We start from the raw sequence: 25,093 nt of genomic DNA on the forward strand, positions 1-25,093 counted from the left end.
GGTCGATCCTCTGAGTGTACTGCTCCTGTTTTAATGTCGTCGCCGGGAAATCATTAACCGGGCCCCATGAAACACATATTACATTTATTTGAAGGATATGTATACACATATAAATACATAAATATTTATAATAAAATCGCCGAAGCTGATTCCACACGTGGGGAGATCGTTGGACGCATCATAGGACGACACGCGTTGTGGCGTCAGCTTCAGGTCTCACCCGTGCTGTCAGCGTTCATCGTTTAAACGGACTCGCAAATATAACAGATCGTACATTTAAATATCTCGTTCGCCTCGTACGGTGTCAATTAATGCGTCTTTTATATATATACATATAGCAAACTATCAAAAATGAAAAATCGTGAGGAACGCTTGCCCCTGGATATCTAATCGAGGGAACATATACGAAGCGTTGCGCGTCGATTTCGAATTTTTTTCTTTTCTTCCAAACGATCGAGAAAACAACAGTGACAAGGGAAAGAACGAAATTACAGAGCTGAACGAGCTGAAAGATATGGCGGTGAACAGCCTCGGGTCGCTGATCGATTTCCTTACGATCGAAGGTTCGTAACGGTGCTTTAGTTTCACGGTGAAAGGTTGCACGATCGGCGGATAACACTTCGTATGGATCCCTCGCGACTGGACGATAAAAGGTAATCGAAAAAGTTCGTTTCGTTCGCGAAGTAATCGCACGTGGATAGGACAGGAAACGCTGTACGTGTGCGCGGTTCTATTTCGCGTGAAGCTCAACTGAAACCGATCGAATCGTATTCTCGATTTTGTTTTGTCAGATGCATGGCAGTATAGCATTCCCCGTGGTAATCTAACGTGTGCGGCGGCAGTTACCGGGAGATCGCGTGAAATCGCACCTAACATTTTCGTTCGGCGATCGTCGATCAATAGAAATCGTCGTGAAACCGCACGCTTACCCTAGAAAATAACGAACTTGTGATTAATACCGGCATAGGTCGCGGTCGAATCTACGATTTTACGAATTTGGCAGTCGTGTTGCACGTCTTCGCTTCGCCTCGAAGGTGTATCGGTTTCCCTTATACTTCTTTTTATCTCTTTTATTTTATACAATATAATAGCCATCATTCTTTTCTTTATTAATACGCACCGTAGAATTCGAGAATCCGATCTCCGGATACGTTTTCTCTACATGCTACCATATAGAATATAATATCTATAAAATTTCTTCAAGTCTCCAACAACGCGCCTTGTCCACCGTAAAGCCATTTCACTCTTGGATCGTCGATTGCCATTCAATCGATCGTAACATTTGATAATTGTGTTCAGAGTATTACTAATAATCGTAGTGATAATAATATTAATCGTAATAATAATAATAACAATAATAATAATAATAATAATAGTAGTAATAATAATAGTAATAATAGTAATAATATTAGTAATAATAAAACTAGTAATATGTAATAATAACTAATAATGATGACGATGTTCGTAATAATGACGATAATAATAATATATTACTCTGAATCGTATTTTACAGTCCATCTAATAACAACGAACGTATCTAGTTTGCAACAGCCTCTTTCATTTCTATTTTTCTCGTTAAATACCGTCTCGGTAACGCGTGTGCGCGCGTGTGCCGTTTGTGGTTGGTCGATTGCAAGATAATTTAATCCACTTTACCGTTTTAATTTGTCACCCGGAACGGGACTTTTCCTATCTCATCTAAAACAAGGACACCATAACGCCCTACGAATCGTTTCGCTTTCTTTCTTCCCTCGCGTCTTTAACGTACCATATCGAGAATGCTCGAGTTAATAACGCTACGATCTATGTGATCTATCGTTTAGGAGTGCGACCACGCGCGGAAAAGTAAATCACAGTAAGTACGAAGATCCAGAAAGTGTCGGCTTCATTTTCGATCCTCTTCGCCCTCTCACGCGTATCCGACATCAAATGTAATCTTCTTATCCTACACATGCCTCTTATGGCTAAAATCGTCGACGATACATGGCTCGTTCGACGGTGCTCGATTCGTTTCTTCCTAAAGCTATTCTCTTACGTACTCTGTTTCTAGATTCCTTCCTCTCGTCTCTGCCCCTCTACCCTTCTTTTCCCATACAGAGATCCGTTCCACCGGATCGACCGACTGCGAAAAGCCTGGCGCAACCCAAATACGTCCCAAGATTCAACCTCAAATCGAACACGTTCCCCCTCCATCTCCGACTTTGATCTCTTACCAATCCTCATCCCTTCAGGATCAATCGATCTCCACCATCGTCGTACCCGTCCTTCTGCCACGACTCCTCGTCACCGGGCAACTGAGAATCATCTATGTGCCAATCTCTTAGAACCGATCGTTCCGCGGTGAATCCTCACTTCTTCTTCGACTTCCCGTTCTTCTGGATCTTCGTGATCTTCAATCTACAGTTCGACCCGCCGGTGTAGACCACCTCCGCTCTGCCGCCCTCCTCCGTCGCGGTTACCAACGCCTTCACCGACTTCACGTGCACGTCCTTCGCGCTGATCTCCAACGAGGTGCCCGGGTACCGGTCCCTCACGCATTTCCCGATGCTGGACGCCTGCGTTTCCGTCAGCTCGACGCCGTCCAAGCAGAGCCAGGTGAGGTACTGCAGGTGTGTCAGCAGCGTCTGCACGAAAATGTGCTCCATCTGCACCTTCTTCGCGCTGTCGATCACGATCAGCCCGTTCGCCTTCAGGAAGCTCAGGTTGCACAGCTTCAGGTACTTCGCGATCTGCCGCGTCGTCTTCTCGCTGTCCTCGAGGGTCACCCGCCAGAAGTTGATTCTCAGGGACTGTAGGTTCCTGAAATGGGAGGACAAGCAAGCAAAGAACTGCTGCAGGATCTTGTCGTCGATGAACAACAGCGATCCGCTGCTCCCCCCTATGGTTGACTTGTCCAGGGAAAGGTCTAGCTCGCTGAGCGCGGTGAAGCCCGCGAGGAACGGCAGGAGAAGCGGCCCTCTTAGCGCCAGACGATCGTTCACTGTCACCTGGAATCAGAAATAATGCTCTCAGCTTTGTCCTCGGCTATTTCCCTCTTTCCGTTTCCCTCCCCGTAACGCGCCGTTCGGCACCGCGAGGAACCGGGCCGAGCCGAGTAACGAAGACGAATGGGAATTTCGGGGCTCGAGACGAATTCTGATCATGGCCGCTCTCCAGGAAAGCACGGCAGACGCTTTTATTACGTTCGAGGTCGGAGGGATGAACTGTCAAGGTCACCGCCACCACCACGACCATTCGATCCGTGTGGGAAACGACCTTGCCAGCCCGGGTTCTTCCTCCTTGGCTATAGTCGTCGTCGTCGTTCTTTTTATCCCGTTTTCTACGACCGCACTAATTCTCCGCCCGCAACGTATCGATTGAACGTCGGGCAAGCGACGCGACGTTCGACCGACGCGGGCTCCCGGAAACCAGTTCCACGGATGGACAACCGCACGGGCCAGACCGCCGGCGAATCATCGTCGGTGGCCTCGAGTTACGAATTATCGCAGTGTCGAGTGTCTCTCGTTCGAACAGGAATACGATACGTCGGCTCGCGCGCGCGTTAAATTCCGTTTCTGGCACACGAACGTCTACCTGGCGACGACGGCCCATCGACAGGGGTGTGTAACGATTTCCCGCGCGTTCCTCGCTTTTTTGAAACGATCCCCCGTCCAATTTGGAGTCGTTACAGAGAAGACTTTGAAACTCGAAGGGAACGCTCGCTATTTAAGCGAAGAAAGGCAACTCCGCCGAATCCTCGATGCTTTTCCTGCACCGAGGAATCACGGTTTCGTCGATTCGGTACGGCCGCCGGTCTAATTCGTGATTACGAAACTCGGAGCTGAAAGAAGAGGAGGGATCCCTTTCATTCGCGAGAGAGCCCGGCCGTCGCAAGAGGAAAAGAGGATTACTTACTTGAAAACCGGCCAGTCTGAGGAATACAATCGCCGGACAGGCAGGAGGCGGCGCGGCCCTTAGGAGTTCCGCACCGGCGTCGTCCCGACGTCCTAATCTCGCCAGAGGACCCTCATGGACCGCCAGATGCAAGCGGGCGTTGCACAGGCTCAATTCGCGTACGCTGGTGTATCTCAGCAGCTCCGAAAACACCGCCAGGCTGTCCGATTCCTGCGGGCGCAGACAGATTTTCATCGTTAACGCTTTCATCGTATACTCCTGTTACTCACCGAAGAGTTTAGACTCAGTCGCATTCGGACGGTTTCAGGGTTAAACGAATAAACAAGAACAACCTAGAACGAGAACCGGAGATTCCAAACCTTCACGGGCGGAGCAGGAAAGTCGCCAGTCCTCTCGACGAAGATTGATATCGGGAACGCGCGCGTCGAACCGGCGCGACCCAATTAAGTGACACGGTTTCTAAAGGGAGGTGTCATTAAGCGGCGCAACGCGGCACTGTGGCAGTTTCAAATTGATCTTGATTCCGTCGTCCCTTCGATCTGGAGCGACTCCGTCCCACTTCGCCTCGATTCTTCCGGCGTCGTGGAAACGCGACGCGGCGGACGCAAGCGAAGTACAGTTTCCTCCTTGGAGAATTCCGCGCGCTCGCACGGAGGACGGAAGCCGAAGAGGAAACCTGGCGGTTCGATGCGCCGGAGAGTTGCGCTCGAAATTACGCTCGCGGATATTAGATCGCGCCTCCGCTCGAGTTCGGTCTACGCGCGTAATCGCGCGCCGCCGGTGGCCTGTGCGTCGGGTTCCGGCGTTGTTTTAAAATGTTTGCTCGCTAATGAGCGCAACAAGTGTCGGCCGGGTAAATTTATCCGGCGACGTTCGCTCGCTGCCGAAATTAATCCATCCGGAAGCCGCGGCGAGGCCGGGCGTTCCGCTCCGCCGCGAAACCGCCGCGTTTTATAACCGAACTCCGCGAATTCGAACGCCCCGTGGGAGCGCACTTCGACGCGGTACACGATTCCGCTTTCCGCGCGACGGTATTTCGCGGTCGGGTTCCTTGGAACGGAATTTTTCAGGCCGGTTCCCCCGGGAAGTGAATTAACGCTCCCGCGGAACCGTTTCGAAGATTTAATGCGGCAAAACGACCGGAATCCCGACGCCAGTCGACGGAACAACCCCGAGGGTTGGCTTTGCGGCGGCAACAAATGAAAGTGCTCTAAGTGCTGCATAAGGTCGCACAAAGGAAACGGTGGCGCGGGCGCGAACAAACGCAACAAGTTAAATAAACGAACACTCATTATTTCGCAGCCGTTTGACGCGACTGCCGCCGACAAATCCGCGGAGTTAACTATTCTCTGTGGCGCGACCAGGCGACGCGGCGCGTTTCGTCCCGGCGGTTCTCCTCCGTAATTATTGACGACGTTTCCCTCATCGGTGGCTCGCAGCTTTCAACGCGAATCGCTGCGCCCGTTTGCTCTCCCGTAAACTTCGCCGGCGAGCGGCGCGATCGCGAGTCTACCGACGGGAACATCCGGTTCCGGGCGGAGCGTGCGCGTTTTCATCGATTCGGGAGAACCGTGCACTCGAAATTGTCCTCGTCGCCGGGCCGGTTCGCGCGTCGCGAGTTCCGTCGCTCGGAGAAGAGCACCGCGGCGGTCGTATGAATACGACGGATCGCCGTTCTTTTTCAAATGGAAATCATCTCGACTCGCGACAGGCCGAACAATAATGGCCCGTCGCGGGGACGTCCGCGGCTCGCTCGCGAGAGGACCGATCCGACGAGCCGCATTGTTTGTAATCATCCCCGCGCGTTAAATTAAATCTGCCACCGGACTCGCCCCCTCCGCCCGCCTCATTGTTTCCGCGCGTGATATCACCAGGCCACCGGCAGGATTTTACGGTTGTACAATTTATCTGGGGATATTCTGCGAATTACGCGCTTCCCGAGCTCCAGCCCCAACTCCCCGTATTGTGTAGTTTATCCTCGTTACTGACGCGATTGAGCGGACCCGACGCCTCATCCGGGGAATCGATGGCTCGAGACCTAAATCGCGCGGGCCAAGACGGTTTATATTAATCGGAAACCGTTCGCCCTCTATTAGGGGAGGAAACTTTCATTCTGGAAAGATGGCGGACTGTATATATTATCCAAAGGGATATTCATCCGCGACGTTTGTTTTACAATTTCGAGGTAAATCATTGTTCAACCCTTAAAGGAACGGAGGTATTTCCAGCTGACTTAGAAAGGAGTTCACAGAAGTGAACAATACTTAATGTTTATTGTAAATATTACAACGTTAACAACGATGAAAGTAATAAATGATTTCTACCGTCGTTTATACGGCACTGGGTTGTCATACTGCTTCGTTAAGGGTTAATATTCTGCAAATGGAGTTCTGCTTCGCCGACTGATTCCACAGAGGCGGGAATGTGCTTGCGAATTAGTCAACAGTGAAATTTCATACATTTATAAAATATATTTCAAACGGAATAAAACATAGGCTTCCATTCTCCTTTACCCGTACCCAGGACCGACGAACACAATGGGAACGTCCGACCTCGTTGTTCGCGATTCTTCATTATAAAAATTGATTCGAAAAATTCCACTCTGCACGGGAGCGAGGAATATTCTAGACCGACTCGGTGCTCGCGAGCGGAGGAGGTGTATTCCACCCCCGGGGCAGAAAGGTTGGGACACTTGAATCCAATTCGCGGTCTCCTCGAAGCGACCGACAAACCGAGGAGAACAGTTCTGACGATTGACTCGGGACATTTTTCTCAGACGTCCTCTCCGAGGAACACCGCGTCGAATCAACGCTCGGCGGAATCGGTTTGCATAATGTTACGATAGAGGCCAGCCGCCCTGTGTGCGTCGGGCGCGAGCGGTATTTTCATGGAAATATTCAAGGATCCGCGTAGGCGGCGGTCAGGACCGCGTACAAGGGGATAGGTGCCCGGCGGGGTCGAAGTAACGCGCCGGAATGGGGTGCCATGTAATTTATTGCGACCGATATTACGGCCGTTGTTGCGAGGGATGGGAGCATCCAGCGGCCCGCTAAGAAAACCTATTTTATGGGGGCTCGGGATCGCGCGCTCGCCCTTCTCGAAGGCCCCGTTCGCCGTGGAATCTCAATAAATTGTTTCCTGATTGGCCAGAGTAGGCAAGGGTTGAACAGTTTCTGCGGCGTCACGGAAATTCCTCGGCCGGTTACGAGGCAGAAATTTCAGGAGGGAATCTTATAAATACACCAGGACTCGATGGGATCGCCCCAATTTCATTGAAATTATTCCTTTCGTACGAGTGCATTTGAATTCCAGGTCATCCCCGTCGTCGTTCCGTCAAACGAGATCGCGTACCCGCGATGATCCGGTTCGGACGGTAATAGATTTATCCAAATTATTCGCGGAAGAAGGATTTCTATTTAAAGCCGCCCGATAGGGAAGAGGAGCTTCGAGCTGGAGTAACGCGAGGATCGATCCTCGAGCGGGTCCATCGATTAGAATACAGGTTTTATTAGCGTGATCGTTGAAACGGACAAAGCGGAGTTTATAAATCATCCCGACGCGGTGTTTTGCATGCCGCCGGATAATAAATAAGGGGTGTCCTCTCCTCGAAGGAGCGTTCACGGGTAATGGCCGGGTCGTTAGACTCGACCGGCGATGATCGATTCGATCGCTTAATGCGCCATTTCTCCTGTATTCTATTTTCCCGGGGAAAACCGGTCGGCGAACAATGTAGCCGGCCGGGTATCCCGCGGAGTGCGCGCCGCGCGGATTTAAGTAAATTGGATCACACGGAAAGGGAGTGCTCACGGGAGCATTTTTAATAATGGAGAATCCATTTGGCCGTGTCGCGGACGTATATCTTGTTTGCCTGGCTTCCGTCGAGCATCTCCGCGCCGGTATTGTACTTTATTTCGCGGTGAAATCTACTCGTGCCTCCGTTTTGCTTTTAAATAAATCAGCTCTCTCCGGCGGCGGGTGGCAGGGGGCGGGGCGAATCGTTTCGATCGTGCAATCGTACACGTCCCTGTTTCATACGATCCGCCGGAAAACACGACGCGATCGCGCCGAGTTTGTTTTAATTAAATTTAGCCAACGACGCCGCCTATCGTGCCGAGAGATCGAGGGGAAATCGTTTCAGCGCGATCGTCTATCTCGTCGCAGTCGACTTTTAACCTTTGCCGGTCCGCGCTTCGTATGTATTCGATGGGACGAAATACGTGCTCGGTATTATTAATGACAGAATCCACGCTTTCAATTGGATTATCGTTAAAGAACACTTCTGCTCGCGTTCAACGTGGAACATCGAATTCAAACGGAACTTCAATGCATCTTTATCATTGTTTCCTCCACTTATCGCCGAAGAACTGAATTTCCACCGAAAAGATTCATTCACGTTCGATAAGTATAAAAGAAATATCGTGGATCCGAATGGACCTTTTATGTCATTGCTCCTCGATGAGGCGTCATTCACGGGAAGACCCGTTCCGCGCGATCTTTACCAGTTTTTCGATACGCCGCGGATTCGAATAAATAGGTCGCAACACGCGCCGAATAATAGAGCAAAGGGAACCGAGCATAAATCCCGGCGATGAAAAATCAGGCCATGCTACGCGGATGATCCGCGATCCGTCTTATCGGCGGAACGCGTTCGCTCTCGTTTCCCTCTTATCAATTCACTGGCTCGAGCCTGTCCAACTTCTCGACGCTTTCATCGTCGTGGAACATCATCCTCGCAGCGCCGGGATGAACTTTAAATCGAATTCAACGGAGACGGCAAGTCGATGATCAGTGCGAAGGCCACCGAGGAAAACAAGAGAAAGGCGAGGGGGAAAATCGAACGATCGGACGCGAGCGGGTCGACCATCAACCCGGCCAAACGTGTTTTCTGGACGAAAGTCGTTACCTTAAAAAGTGTAAGTGATACGAAGAAGTTCTTCGGATGAAAGTTGCGAGGTGTAACGCTAAACACATGGTGGTCATATGTTTTTTACGTTATAGGGATATTCTGCAGTTTCTTAAACGACAATGGATATTTTGCTATTCGACTCAGGCATGATATAAATAGAGAAACAGAATATATTCGCAGAAAGTTATTTTTGAAATGAAAATTATTATGTGACTTTCGTTATCCAAATAGTCGAATTCTCGGACATGTCCATCGGAGACACTGTGCGTCAACTCGAAACATCATGAAACATTGTTTAACCAGTTAACTGCGTTCGACGAGTACACACGTCATCGTCAAGCTTCACACGATACTAATTCTTTCAGCGATGAGTTCTTTATTCTTTCACATAAACATGTGATTCTCCTGTTTCGCTTTGATCTCTCATTAAAATATACTGTACGCGAATTCGTCCTGCGTTCGACGAGTACACGCTCCACTTATCGATTTTATCGCGAGCAGAATCAGAGGTTCTCCAACTAAATTCCACAGCGGACTGTTTAACGAGATCCGAGTATCGTTGGAAAGCACGCGCGCGTTCGATAATCCCTTCCCTGGTCGTCGACGCTCGAAATCCCCGATTTTTCTGCCCGACGCCTCTTCGACATCTAGGTTATCCCTTCCTGTCTTCCTTCTTATTCCTGCACGTCTGTATCTCACCCTGGGGAACGCCGCGGAGAGCTGACAAAGGCGGTAGGCGGTTGGCTCGCGAATTCAGTAGCGCAGCCAGACTTTAATGCTCCGTAAGTGGAACGGGATCGTCTTGGTCAGGCCATCGAGTAATACCCTCAGAGGGAATTTTCATGGTAATCTCTCTTGTCAGTTTTGCGACCGCAGCTCGTGACAATGCGACGAGTCTCATTTGCGTCGCACACGCTGGCACAATGTATATTCAATTAGAAGTGGAATAGGTCCGCGTGTAGTCAGACCCGTTCAACAGTACACAGCTTTCCGTCGTTGATTTCCAGGTGAATTCGAAGCGACGCTGAGGCTTTCGCGTTTCCGATGCTTATGATGCGGTTACATACAAATCCTCGTCGGCCTCTTCGAAAACATCCGGTCGAGTTAGACGTTTACGTTCCCATTAAAAGTCCGACGGCGAAATCGTGCATTCTTCCGGGCCGTTTTAAGCGGAACACTTTCTCCCGGGATCGTACAGTATTTGGAACGGCTGGGATAAAACGGAACACTTTCTATTATTCATACGGCCATTCCGGCTGCGCGTGGCACTTGGAAGCGGTAGTTACTCGCTAATTAGCGGAACGTTCCGAGGCTGGAATTATCGATGACAATTTCCCGCATGGCTTGCAGCCCGCGATAGTTTGCGAGCTTAAGCCACCGAAGCTGTAAACAGGTTTGTTCCTAATAGAAAATTATTCGCGCTATAGTGGTCCTTGTAATCGTCTGTAACCGTGAACAACCGACGAACCCAATTTGCCGATCGATGACAAAGGTGTAGATTGAATATGCTGCGAAACTAATTAACGAAAAATTCTCTGGTACGAGTGACGTGCGACAGCTGTTTGAGGCTTGGAAACTGGCTCAGATTCGTGAGTACACATTGACCTTGATCCTCCGCCTACCAATAGGATACAGGATTAGGCTACATCATAAGCCGGCTGTTTGTCCTTTATCACCATTTTCAATCCCACTGTAACTGTCGGGAAATCAGCGATAATTAATTATCCAGCTCCTAGGTAATCCTAGGGCGCGCCCGCTAGGATTATCTTGCGGCCGTGCTTCTTTAGCCCCTGTCCCCTTTCGGATGTCTTTCCGCCGTATTCCGGGCGCCCGTACTTCACCGTAGATAATGGCTCGTCGCCAACAATGGCGCGGGAAGCTAAAGTACGGCAGGGAGAGGTTAAGAGGTCCAATGAAAGGAACTGGCAGACGTATTTACGTTATATACCGCGCGGAACGTACGCGCCGCGGGAGCTATCGCTGAAATCGGGATGAAATCAACTGGCCGCTCGAACCTCGTTTCCCCAGTCGCCGTGAATTTTACCGTGATACGCATATTTACTGGAAATGGAGCGTTCGGTGTATATAGGCCGCGAACACTCGCATCTGCAACGGAACTTTCGGAACATAAAACTGAAACCGCTTCCTTCGAGAGGAAAGCCTCCCAGCGAATCGCTCTTAAATCATCAGTTTCGCGGAAGAACTTTACAGTATTAGAATTGTCGCTTCTCGATTCCCTTGTACAGATGGATATCTTTTTCACGGCGTAAGACAAGGTTTTGTAGGCGCAAAATAAAATGGTGAACACGAATTATACTCGTTTTACAATGTTCTCGCTCGGAGGCTATAGAAAGAACGCCCTGAAAAAGGTCTGTTTATTGCACTCTGAGATTCGGGGGCGCTTTGACACTAGAACTACAAGTAGTCAATCAGCTTTTTGAAATTTCTGTATAGAAACTCTAATAGTGTATCTGTCGAGACTTTAATCGATGTATAATTCAGTTTGCGTGTTGCTAAACCAATTTCTTAATTTCTCAGAGGAACATCCCTTGTCTTTCGAGTAATTGCGAAAAGAAGAAATCAGGAACGGGTAGATGCGACTCATCTGGTAGTTGCAGCGTTGAGAGCGCACTGATCGACGGAACACAGGCGACCGGCGTTCGACTTTTCCTTCGACAAGATTGTCTTACAATGCACTGTCGTCTATCTTCTTGCTGCTCGTTCGCTAGGCTCCTCTTAGACGCTGGGCCAGTTGGCTTTTGAAGGTAAACAGTTTGACGAGCTATGAAACTCTTTCGCCGCACGAGCAACCGTAGGTCCATGAAAACCTTGAGGGAATCTTGTAGAAGCATTCGCGACGCGGTTCGCCATTAAAATTCGGGATCCCGTCGAAGAGCGACAGCTCGCGAATCCCAGCGACCCCGATCCTCCCGGGCGAAACGAAACCGCAGACTGTTCGGGCGATTCTTTTTACGAGGCTGAGAGTTACTGGCTAGTAGACCCCGGATACCCCATCAGTTTCTTTTACGGATCTCACTCGGTTCGTAACTTCGTCGAAACCTCGAGCATGTAACCGGAGAAGCGTCTGTGTCCTCCTCTATCCTCCTCTCCGGGATTCCGAACGCGATTCCCGATATCGATTGCCAGTCTCCCGTTCCTCTTTAATTTGCCCCGTTGAAATGAAACGCGGCCTCGGAGCCGGACGTCGACACGATAAAGGAGCACCCGCGCAATGGAAAGAACGAGGATCCCGCCGTGAAACTTAATTCGGCGAAGAAAGAGCCGAAAACGATGGAACGGTATCGCGGATACGCGAAGAGTTCATCGCGGATCGGATAATATTAACGAAGCTGATACGGCAATGCCCGAACTAAGATACAAGTCGTTTGTAATATTCATTCACGCTTGTACTCCTGTAGAGAAATCTTCGAGACCGAGTTCTCGATGGTTCCGGCGTTAATCGAAAATTACCTGTAGCCATATTTGTACATACAAATGATTGTTTCGGAATGATAAATTAAGTATTACAGTATATTTTTTGAGAAATGAAGCGTTTTTATACAATCACTCGCGCACGCTTGCACTTCCTATAGAGAAATCTTCAAGACCGAGTTCTCGATAGTTCCGGCGTTAATCGAAAATTACGAAGCCCCGTCGTCGGAGCGGCGTTCCGCGAGGAAAGAGGTTCGAGTCGCGCGGCGCAACGGCGAAGGGGTTGTTATCGATTCGATTTTGCGGCGGCCGATCGGTCGAATAAAAGATTTCCAAGCGTACGAGCCGCGGTACGTACGTTTCGGGTCGGCGCTCGAGATTTCAAGGAGATTTCAACGGCGCCGCGTTGTGTGCCGTCGAGCTTACGCGAACTTTTCAGACGTTGTTATCGAGACGGCTAGTTGGAATTCCGTTCCCAGCTCGGCCCGACCGACGTGGCCGAGACGTTATGCAAGTTCCGTGCCGCGCGGCGGGATATTACCGGCGAGCGCTCTCAGAATTGCGAGCCGCGGCTTCGCGGGGGACGGGGCGGGAGCGGCGCTCGAGCGATCCTCCCTCGAAGCTCCTCCCTTTATTTTTCCTCCGGGGACTTCCACGAGTTTCTTGGTTTACTCAGCGAATACGAATCGCCTCCGCTCCCCTCGCCTCGCCCTGCGAATCATCGCCCCGGCCCGCCCGAGTTTAATCCTTTCGATACGCGCTCGCTTAATCGCTAAGAAAACTGGAGCTCGCGATTTCCTTTCCCGGACCGTGCGGTGTTTCGCGTCGGTCGCTAAGTAAATTCATCCCCGGGCTTCGGAACTGCTCGAATATTCCGCTTTTTCCGTCTGCTTTCACCCGGAATTCGTTCGGCAGCACGTTAACCGTCTGATAATACAACGGACGGTGGTACAATCACAGCTTTCGCGATCTTGTACTTCAACGCGTTAAGTGCCGCACGGAGAGAATGTAATATCGAATCCTTCGATTGAATTGCATTATTATTAGACGTTCATCCAGCTGAACGTCACCGCATCGGGTAGCATTATTTATGCCATGCCATTTAACGCATCGCCAGCCGCTTATCGGTCACTGTCGCGTACGCGTGACTTATTTTCGCCGACGATGATGCTTCGTATCGACGTTCGCATAGGTAGACATATCATCGCAACTGACTATGTTGCGAGCAATTGCGTAAATATCACCGTTGGCGAGTAGTAGAAGCTGCGCGAATCTCGCCGGCGGCGGCGTAATGGCGATGCGAGAAATGAGCAACCGGCAAAGTGTTAATCGCGCAAAATCCGCGCCGTAATTATGGCGGCCGATAACTCACTCGTGTTGTCACCTAGACTCGTGATATTTATGTTTGGTCGAGAATTTCTGTCACGAGTCGAACTCGTTAAAGTACGGCAAGTGGTTGACCGGTTAAGTGTGGAATTTAGTTCGAAAAATCTCTCATTATGCGCGCAATAAAATCGAATAATGAACTCGTGAAATGCAGGCGAAATGCACTTAAAATATATCCTAACGAGAAACTGAAGCGAAACGAAGAAGAATTACATGTTTCTCTTAAAAAATAAATAATCCATCGTTGAGAAAGTTAGCACCATTCGGAGTTTCCAGATGACGTGTACACTCGTCGAACACAGTTAACAAAATTAATAAATCTCCACATATGAATACGAATTAACAATGTATTCGATACTTTCCATAATTTCATCGAACGAATATATTTCGTAATTTTCAAGTTACAAAGACGTTAAACTTTCACGCCTATAAAAGTTGCAGTCAACCGATTGCCCCATTTTATTCACCGGTTTGAGTGCGAAATGAAACGAATCGACAGTCCGTCACTCCCCCGCCACGGAGAGATATATATTGTACACTGACCAACCGGATTATTCATCGTACATTTAGAAATTGAAAAGATCAGATTGAGAAACCGTAGACTCTGTCATCTTTCGCGCTCCCCAAAAATACATCCTCCGAATCCCCAACGCCCCTGAATTCGGCTTTTCTCTCCTACATATATAAAAACGAGATTTCTCGTCGTCGGTATGCAAAGTGTTAAAAGTCGGAGATTGAAATCGACCGGCAAACGGAACGACGGTGACTCACCTCTATTCTGAAGGTCCATCCCTCGAGGCTGAGCAGCTTGAGGGTGGTGTTCCTGGCGAGGGCGTGACACAGCAGCCGCGAAGGATGATCGTCGAGCGCGAGGCGAGGGCTCGCGAGGTCCAGCAGCTGCAGACAGGGCGCCTCCGTCAACGCGAGGACCAGCGGCATCACGTCCGCCGGCCGCGAGGCGCCGGCCGCCCTTAAAGCGTCCAGATTGCGCGCCCTCCTGACCGTCTCTCCCAGGCAGCCCGCATCCAATCCGCCGAGCAAACACTTGGACACATTCAGGGACCTCAGCTTGCAGTTCGGCTCTCTGAGACATCGAACAAACCGGCATCGATTAATTGGATGACTGGCCACAGCGGGACAGTGTGCAGTCACTTTGGCTGACCTTGTTTGACTTCTGCTATCGAGAAGAGGCCAGTTATACGGGGATCGCATTGTTCTTAAAAATATTCGTGTGTTCCATGCATCGAACGCATGGAACTTTGCACTCTGTATTGGAAACGGTATATATTTTACAATACGACTTTATTGTAACGGCTTTGAGAAACAAGTCTGGCTCTTTCAAGCTCCCGAACGCGAATGACTCGGAACATCCAAAAGAAAATCGGGGTGCGCTTTTCTCGACAAGACCGTTTGACTTGACTGGAGAAATTAGTTTGGAGAATTTAAAAATTTAAATTTAAATTTGGAGAATTACGCCCTTGACCGGAGATAAGTTTCTTGACTTCGCGTGACAAAATCCAGATACATCTGGTTGCCTTTCTGCGGTCCTTGTTTAGAATGAAGATATACGAACCATGGGCATTTTTGCTTTCGCTAGCTATGCATTGGCAATCATTCGATACTCTGAATTTCCTTTACACTTTTTCCTCGATAGCTCTGTATCGTTACGATATTTTATTTGAAATGCATTGAAACGAATGAAACGAATTAGATGACAGAATTAGAAACTAGATATCAGAGTAACAGATCAATAGAGATTGTTCCGTTCGTTACTTACATTGGCTCGGCACGGTTCAAACACGGCACGGGGGAAGTCTGCGGCAGGTCTATTTCCCGAAATGAAAGTTCCTTAAAAGGCAAGCAAGAAGCACGGGAAACGGATGCTGCCGAATTGTTATCGATAACCGAAGCAACCGTGACATCCGGAGACGCGTTGAACCGGTGGAAAGAGCTTACCGACGAGTTCCCATTGCCTAACGAATGGTCCTTTCCAATCCGCCTTTAATTTCTCGTCGATCCCGCGACGACGGTGACATGGCTCGTGTAATATACCGAGGCCGCAGTCGATATTCGAAAAACACGACGACGACGCAGGCCGGGCGACTCGTTAACGAATCCTTATGGATCGTCTGCTCGAAGCAAGACGGCCGCAGGACGGGACGGAGGGTTTTCTGAAGGGATTTAATCAAAGCAACTGACAAGCTAGTAATTACGCAAGACTGATGATCGTAAGCGGCGGTCTACCCACCGGCTGATCCCTTCACTAATCGAGTCGATAGACTTTTAATTATACATCCCGCTCGATCAGATTCGCCGGTGCAGAAAGAAAACCAACGGAGGGTATCGTAAAAACGATATTTCCTCTGAATATTTAATTAAACCGCCTTCCAAGAATAACGAAACTTTTGAAAACATCCGAGGAACGTTACGAAAGACGCGTATTTCGTTACGTTACACGCACATCGCTGCGAAGATTGATTTTCCGCGCGGATTCGATAAGCTCCCTCCGATCCGCAGCACAAGCGCGAGGTTCAAAGTCTCGGGACAACCGGAGAAACGCACGGCAATGCCTTGTAGAAGTTGCACGCGTACCTGTGTTTAATAGGAACTATTCAAGGAGGCCGATTGTCGGGATCGCGTCTGGATTTAATGGTATCCGCCGGTCCGGACGATATTTACTCGGCTATTAAGGTGGGCAGGGGCTGACGGCTGGCCGTGGGGCACGGCTAATGGCGTGCCTTTAATGGTATCCAGCACGAGTAAATCCGCTCGAGCACCCTCGACGTATCTATCCCAGTAAAAATACACCGGGGCCGCTCGTGCTTTGAATCCGTAGCGAAAATAAACATTTTATTCGGCCCGCACCCGGCGCGGATAAGCTCCGCGCCGCTCGGCCAATAAAAGTGATACTCTAAATCAAAGCTCGTATCGGTCCCCGTCTCTATCGCGCCCTCCTTCTCCTTCTCCTCCCCCCCGTCCTCCTCCTCCTCCTCCTCCTCCACCTCCTCTTCTATCTTTCGATTTCGACCGCGTACCCGGCCCCGACGAGGAAACGTTCTCCTCCGCGCGGATATAAACGGCCGTTGGAAAGGCAATGGATCACGGGGCCGACGTGTTTCAGATACCGCGTTTCGGAGTCCCGATGGCGAATTGATTTCCCATCACGAAGAATGGAACACGCTCGACCCGCGCGGAAATTGTAGATTTCGGTAGGGGAGAGGTTTCCGTGCGGTTCCGGGCCGGCGAAGAAATGAGAGAATAATGGCGACGCGAGATTTAGAGGCCGGGCGGACTGGCACGCCGGGATTCCGTTTCCGCGGGACTTTAACCGACATTGATGTTTTAAGCCTTCGCGCCCCGCCTCGCTGCTGCGACGACACTGTAATGTCAGCCTGTGATCCCGTTGTCGTCGTTACGGAGCGCAGCGCGGCTAAACGGATGTTACGTGGAGAAAACTCGGCGAGCTGGACAATTCGAGCGATACGAAGGAATGCTTCGGACAAAAGTTGTAAGGTATAGAGAAGAGCATACGATGGTCGTATCTCTTTTTACATTACGGGGATACTGTGAGATTTTTCAACGACAATGGATACACTTTGCGTTTCGATTGCAGCGTTATATAAATAGAGAAATGGAATTGACTCAGAGTTGTTATTTTTTACGTAAGAATCACTTTGTATGCCGGTGACTTTGTATATTGGTAACCTTCAATTTTTGTCATCCGAACAGTCGGATATTGTGGTTCTGACCACAATCTAGACTGAGTTGCTCAGTAATACTGGAAACTGCAGGAACGCGAAGGGTTCTTAGCCAACCGAGTGGGGAGATTTCCCACTTTTCACTTAGCAACGTATTGCCTTTCACTCTGGTTTCCTTTTGTTATTTAAGTCTTGAAGTGGGATTATTTGCAGTTTATCAAATACGGTCCTTGTTTTTACAAAACGGTTTCTAATCGAATTAATTGAACGAGTTCAATTGAAGGTAATGGAGGAGGCTGTAGTTTAGGCGGTCGCCTGAGTGTTGAGAAGGTTGCGGTCATCGTCCCAGCGTCGAGGAACAGCGGATTAATGGAAGCGACGGATTACAACGCGACGCGTCGCAGAATTTCCAACTCGCGTCGCGTTAGCACGCGAGGAGGCGACGGAAGAAAGTGGGAACCGATGGGAACGCGTAGTCATTGTATCGCGTAACGAGATAATTGCGCCGCTCGAGAACTTCGAGTCTTCCCGTAGTTTCCCTTTAACTACCCTCCGAGAAGATTGTCTGAAGTTCCGGGGCGGTCCTGGTATAACCCGGCCGTCCGGATGCTTAACGTCGTTAACTGTGCCGCGTTTCCAACGATACTTTCCCGCTTTTCACTCTGTTCTTTCCCCGCTTTCGTCCTCGAAGCTCGAGCGAAACTTCGTCCCCGATGGAAATTTCGATCGGCCCGCGGACGCGTTTCGATGACGAACGCCGAGAACTTCGACCATTTTCGAACGGGAAGGTGCAGGAGCTCGCGAGAGCAGCGTCGGTCTCGTTAAACGCGCGACCGCTGGAGTATAGCCAGTCGCATTGGCACCGTTGAAACCGAAAACCGAGTGACCGGGAAGCCAGATCTGATCGAAGGGCTGCAAGAAACGTCGAGTGCCGCGCGCCAAATTTTCAAATGGAGGTCGACGAGCCTGGCACGTTTTCAGGACTGTCTGCAAAGCCTGGTCACGGAAATCGGCCATTCTTTGAAGGGACCTGCATCGAATTTTTTAAGCTCGTCGCAACAGAGGCTTCTTTACGCGCAGAAGTTTACGGTTACCAGGGGACGAATTTTTAAACGATGCTCGAGCGAGCCGGCAATTTTTCTAGTGCAAAAGAGGGGTGGGTCAAAGAATTAATTACCCGAAAAAAGGAAGGACTCGCGCGTTCTAAATGCTTGAAGCCCTTCCCGGCACGGAACTCCGTGTTTCGTTACGCGGAGAAATGTCCCGGCATTCCTTCGTCCCGGAGAGGTGCGCGAGCTTTGGTCCCCTTAAATTTCAACGAAACCGAAAAACGTGGCTCGCGCTCGGGAAGATACGCGTGTATGAATGGCGACAGTGATATTTTTAATTAAAAACAGGGCGACCGGACTCGAGCCCGTCCGCCGCGAGTAAATTGGACCTCCGCCGGGAAAAATATTCCCGAGATTATACGTCCATGCCCGGCTGACTCGCGTGCCGGCGCGATTCAACCGTTTCCTTCATCGCGCGGCGGCCGCTCGTTCATTTCCGCTTCGCTTCAATCCCAAAAAGTCTGCTCTACTGTTGAAGCTTCCCGACGTTTGCCTAATATTTCGTCTCTCCGACCAGCCGCGCCAGTTGTTTCGTCGAAAATACCACTGAGCCGACAGATGACCTTCGCGCTATCAATTATCTCGCAACTCGGTGTACAACGACGAACGTTCCTGCCGCTGAAAGTCATCGCGAGCGAATAAAAACATGCGAAAACAGCTGACAGACGTCAGGGAAAGTCGAAATAGGTCGAAAGGACTCGAAAGGGCCATTATGAGTTTCGATGAAAGCGGCGGAAACAAAGGCGAGGATAAAGCGAAGGGACAGCGAGCCGTTTCTCGCGTGCAGGGGCTGCCGCTGCGAGGTCTGTTCGTAAATGAGGAAACAATGGGTCGCGCGGCGGGTTATAGACGGCGGACTTCCGGTGTCGCCGCGTGTTCCGTCGCGCGACGTATCGCTCGTAAACGCATTCATAACGGCGCGCGGCCGTGTTTTTCTTCCCGGTTCCGCGGCGTCGGCCTAAATAGCCGAGGGGGACAAGCTCGTAATTCGTTTTATCCCCCCGGAGTTCCCGCTTCCTTTCACCTGAGTTCCCCAGTTCGAAGGCGCCACGGTAAATTGGAGGAGCCCGGGTCCGCGTAACTTTCCGCGCCGGCTGTTTGCGGAAACGATTACGGCCCGAGGAGTTCGCAAGGGTTGCGTCGCCGCGAGTTGCGGAACGGGAAGATCAACAGAGCGGCTTAGTCCGGTGAGATTAAAAAGTGCGACGGAGCTGAACTTTCGGCGCTCCTTTATTAGACCGGTCTAAGGAACCACTGACGAGACGTTTCAACGGGGTCATTCACGGGGAACATTCGCGCGCGACGTTTCCGCTCTTGTATTGCCACGCGGCGAGGGAGCGCCGTTCTTGCCTCGGGAAAAAGGACTTTTCGAAGCCACGCGACTGGGAACAATGACACGTCCAGGTGACGAGCAGGTGAGGCCTGAAGTTAACAGCGGACTGCGTCAATGCGACCGGCAGGTGACAATTTTTATTCCGCGCGAAGGACCACGGGAAGTCTCTCGGTTCCCGTGAATATAAGCTGACTTCTGTTGGCGGAAGGCCGTTGGCTTCCGTGCCGTTCGCGGATATTACAGCGGCGTGCAAGGATTACGAGCTGAAGGTATATTGTAAGAGTAATTATGATTTTATGAAAATGGCAGTTCCAAGTGTCTTCGGGATATCAAGGTTTACTCGGCTCACGAGTCGCACGCTCGGTACTCCGAAGTGTTCGGCGCGAATTCACTCCGTATCGCCTAAAACGGTAATAGAAGTCATCAACTCTCATAAAATCAAAGTTCCGTGGAAAGAAGCTTCCGCGCTTCCGGCCGAAACTCCGGGGAACTTCCGGACGCGGCGGCGAATACCGAGGCGGAGGGTCGCGCGGAAGTTCGCGGGAATAATTCGCAAGAGTCGTCGCTCCGCCGACGGCGAGAAAGCGCGAGAACAACTTTCGCAATTCCGACGACCTTGCGAGAACGTTGTTGACGAATACCTTTCTCGCTCTCTCTTTCTCTCTCTCTCTCCGCCGTTTTCTCTTTGGTTCTCTACCAGCCGGACTTCAAACTCTTCGTGGTCCGACAGTCGTCCATGCGGAAGAGGAGAACCAGCGCGGAACTCTCCGCCGGAAGTCCGTATAATTTCTTGAATGGCCACTCTCGTTCGTCTCCTTAATTTCCATAACTCATTTAGCGGCCGTTCGGGAAGCGAATCTTGGGAACTCGCGCGGATGTACACGGACCAGCGGTTTCTGGCTCGGTTAAACACGCCGGAATTCTGGACCTCGAGATAGAACGACAGAGCGGTTCCTCGACATGATATATCCCGCGGATTACCGATGGAGATAAGAGCCTCGAATAGCGAACAAAAATTCCGACTTATCTCGACTGCATCCCGAGGTGCTCCAGTTTCCGACGAGAGAACGCGGGACAGCTAATAAGATTGTATCGCTGCGAACGCACGCGATCTAGATCGTATTTACCCTTTGAAGAGGGAAGTTTTTATTCCGACATCAAGCTTTCATATTTCGAATACGGTGCAAACAAATCACTGAACTATTTAAACAGCAAGAGATTACTGCAACTATTCTTCTCTATTATAAGCTCAATATTCAAGTTTCTCCGCTGAACAGTCTCAACGTTCCCGAAAGTCCTCGTCCTTAACACGTTAAGCGGCAAAATCTTAAGCGCTTTTTCATAGAGTTTTCTTCTGTAGCAAAGAAAAGCAGGAACGATGATTATTTCGCATTACGTTTACATTTTCACACCAGTTATGTCACGATTGCTTTCTAGTCACTCGGAAGCGTCAGTCACCGGTGACATTAACGTGTGAAAGGGTTAATATTAAAAAACACGAAGACTGCAACTGGTACGAGAATTGAACTAAAACCGTTCGCGTTCGTCGAGTAATACTTTAGCCACCGTTGCGACCTAAAAGGTGATTCTGACGTGGAAAGCCGAATGAATGCTCACCTGATGGCGTTGAAGATCTCGTGGAAGCCGGTTCCTTGGTGGCTGCTGACGTCGCAAGTGGGTAACGGGTGCAGCAGTGGCAAACGATGACACAGCACGCTGTCGCTGTTCCTCTTGCTGCTGCCGTTGCTGTCCCTGTCCCGGTCGTTCTGCGGCAGCGGCCCGTTCCCGGTGGCGGGTACGGGACCAAGGCCAAGACCGAGGGGTAGCCGCGGGAGGGTCGCAGGCCTCGTTAAACTGCCATACACGGCCAAAGCGCCGCGCGGCAGGGACGAGTAACACCGATTCAGGGGTAGCGTACCGAGGGTGCTGGAGGCGCAGCCGCTGCTTCCGGATCCAGAGCCTGAACCTGCGAAACAATTCCCGTGTTCTCTCATTTTCGTAACCATTGTTGCTCGATTCGGGAGCATCGCGCCTGGTTGTTTCCAAGAAACACCCGGGAAATCTAGTTCCCTCGAGACAGAAGACTCCGGTCGCTGGACAAGCAGCTGGACAAGCATCTCTTACGGGATAAATTAGAACAATCGAAGCTTCGTCGAAGTAGATCGCAGCGGAGCGTCGGCACGCTTAGATGGGAGCTGAAAAGACTGGAGAAGTAGGGCGGAATTACTCCATTAGCGGAGTTAATCCCTCGCCTTGTCATCTGTTCGGTAACCACGCTCGCGAGACTTACTTTGTTAACAGTTCCGCGACGGCGAAGCAATTACCGTGCAATCTCGAGTATAATACGCACAATTTTTGCTCGGCGCTGTCGCGCGACGCCCAAATATTACTGGGAACTCCTATTCCGCGCGTCCGTTCGTAAGTACAATAGTCCGTTCCGACCGTGGGTTAAACGGAGTAAAAATTGTGCGCTTTGTACTCGAGATTTCCGTGCCTTCCATCGTCGCGGGAATGGAATATTCACAATCTCCGAGCGACATTCTCCTTTCGTCCATGGGAATCCATTAACGTGTTAATAGATTTCATCGGAAATCGTGACCACCGCTGCAGCGCGAAGTTGCGGGGCGAAAGTGGACGGCCGACGGTCGTCTCTTGCTCTCCCGAGTTCGTGGAGGGTCCCCGGCCTCGAACGGCCGGTTCCTTCGAGCGCGCGAAACATTTCGAAGCGATCTGTCCGTCAAGAATCAACGGGCGCGACCCAGCGACGGAGGAGGACGGTAAGACTCCGTGCGGCTGCATAAACCCCGGCGACATTAGACTGCATTAGACGGGGACGCGGCGAGCCCTTAAGCGCGTTCAGCCGAGTTTACTGGCCGTAAAGCCTCCTCCGCGTGGAATTAATATGAACGAAGTGTACAAGGGAGAAAGGCAGCGTCGACGGCTTCCACGTTGCTAAGCGGCTCGTAAAATAAGCGACACACAGACTCGGGATGCCGGCAGGAAGCGGTTACGAAGGGAACTCTATTAAGGGCCCTCCTGCTTCCACCGCCCCTCCCCCTGCTCGAACGCCGCAGCAAGATAATGGATTCAATGACGAACAATGCGCGCGGACCGTTGCCGCGTTGTCGCGTCGTCGCGCGAGCAAACGCGCCGTCGACGAATAAAAGCGCGTGGAATCGCGCCGCGACCGGCCAGGGCAACCGTGAATTTACGACGCGCCCGGAATCCGCTCGGGTTCACCGTGATTTCGAGCGTACACCCTGCTCGGCGGCGACTTTACTCCGCGCCGGAGGTGTTCCCGGGTTTCCTCGATTTTTCTCGCAACGCCCCGGCCCCCGGAACAACACCGACGCCCGCCATTATTATAAACCGCGGACGGAGTATAAAATATTCCGGTTTACAGGCGCACTCCGCTCCTTTCCGCTTTACGGCGCCGGCGTCGCTCTATCTTCGCCTTCCAACCCTCGCCCCGACGACGACGAGGCGATCATGAATACTGAAAAAAAAGGTTTATCGCGGAGCTGCACGCATCGGCGCTGAATGAAAAGCGTAAAATGTTTACGAGTGCCGGCCGGGGGATGGATCCGGGAATTTTATAAAGTCGGCCGTCCGCCTGCCGATAAAACTTCCCGCGGAACTTCTACTTGTTCCTCGAGCAGTCTCCTCGTCGGGGGAGTATCCGCGGTGATCGGATTCATGGATGCGAGGGAGAAGCGCGCGACTATCGGTCCGTTTTCCGAGGGAATCGGGGTATCCCCGCGACGATGATGGGAGAGTCTCGCGATCGGAAACGGTTGCACGCGCGATCGCGCGCGTCGTTCTATCGTTTAAAAAATACGATCTTCCATCTGCGTTCGGTGTTACAACTTTTACTGTCGATGACCGGAGCTTTGAAATTAGAGAATAATTATGACTTGGAAGATGATTTCGAACGCAAATCTTCCGCAACGTATATAACTAGATAGCAGGGCACTATAAGCATTTTCATATCGAAGAGTTAATAATTCTTGCTTCGTATCGTTGCTACAGCAAGGATGAATGATACAGAAAACACCGATGTTCTCGCTTCTCCCTACCTCTCGCTTCTAAACGGAAACCAGGTCTAACAGCGAACGCGCCGAGGAAAATAATCGTTAATTTCTACCGTCGAATTTTCTTTGTCGATCGGGTAATCATGCCCGCAGCGCGTCGAACGCGGAACGCGGCCCGAATGAGCATTCGAAGACTTGATTAGCCCGTTCGAATCGGCGGGTAACATTTAAGCGCGAGCCGGGCCAAAGGTCCGCCGCGTTTTCGGGGACGGGTCGTGTCCGTGCGCGGCTAACGATAACCTTATTATAACCGGGGGCATTCTCGAGGAGCCGGGTTCCCGCGATAGGTTTAATTCGGGCTCCGGATCCCGAGCGGAGTTAACAAACTCCTTTTTGGACGTGATCTCGTCGGCAGGCGGCCGGTCGGTACGTGCTCGTCGCGGATTACCGGAAATTCGAGGAACCGGGCTCCGCCGTCCGGCCGATGAATTCCGGCCGGAATATTAATTCGCGCCGGCGAAGACTGCGGCCGCGCCGCGCCGCGCCGCGGCACGGAATTTTTACGAATCCGAGCGAAGCGAATTTCATTAACTCTGCGCCGTTGATTCGCCGGCCGGGATAACTTACGGCCGAACGGACGTCGTATTAATATTTCTGTTGATTTTACGAGACGCCCGGAGAGTTCTGGAACGAGCGGGGCCGTTCCAGGGGAAACGGGAGGCCAGCGCTGGGAAATTAGAGGTCTCCGCCGCGGATCCGAACGGAGGAAGAAGGACGGGGAGGTTCGACGAGGAATTTCTGGCTGCCGACTACCGTTAGCCGCGGACGGGGAACGATCGGTAATGAGGACGCGCGAGTAGTCGATGGTAATAAGCAGCCGCGAACCGCCCGGGGAACTAATTATTCTTTATGGCCCGGTCGGACGGGATCCGCTGGAACGCGTTCCGAGAATGACGGATGATATCGCATGCCGCGTATTAACGAGACGACGCGTTTCCCCGCAGCTGAATCGCCTCTTAAAGTAAGTGGTAATATAGTAGCGGTTACTACTTGTTGCCGGTCGGAAGTTCTTTCCCTTCCGGATTAATGCAGCGTTTCGTCGGAGGATTCCGGCTTGTCGTCGCGGTCCGGCGTAATAGAAACTCCCCCCGGCGGACTCGGTCAGCTTGTTTTTCTCTGTACCGAGCGGCGATCGTTGATGCCGATGGTGTTCCCATCGACGATAAATTCGCTCGGTACGATCACGGGTGAAAATGATTTTTCATTTCCGACACTCCGCAACGGCGATTTATACTGTTTACGGT

The 25,093-nt window shown here is 51.0% G+C and overlaps 1 protein-coding gene across 6 annotated transcripts in view; it reads right to left on the reverse strand.

The window, feature by feature from the left end:
• Positions 1-67: 67 nt before the first annotated feature.
• Positions 68-25,093, reverse strand: part of LOC116432655 (uncharacterized) — a 213,890-nt gene continuing 188,864 nt past the window's right edge. For all 6 annotated transcript variants that reach the window (XM_076369722.1, XM_076369721.1, XM_076369723.1 and 3 more), the window contains exons 9-12: positions 21,376-21,724; positions 14,390-14,702; positions 3,895-4,104; positions 68-2,987 (exon numbers count right to left, since the gene is read on the reverse strand). In XM_076369722.1, coding sequence (XP_076225837.1) covers positions 2,349-2,987; positions 3,895-4,104; positions 14,390-14,702; positions 21,376-21,724 — 1,511 coding nt within the window. In that variant the 3' untranslated portion in view covers positions 68-2,348. The remainder of the gene's footprint in view (positions 2,988-3,894; positions 4,105-14,389; positions 14,703-21,375; positions 21,725-25,093) is intronic.

The sequence above is a fragment of the Nomia melanderi genome, chromosome 8 (genome assembly GCF_051020985.1).
Source record: "Nomia melanderi isolate GNS246 chromosome 8, iyNomMela1, whole genome shotgun sequence".
Lineage (NCBI taxonomy): Eukaryota > Metazoa > Arthropoda > Insecta > Hymenoptera > Halictidae > Nomia > Nomia melanderi.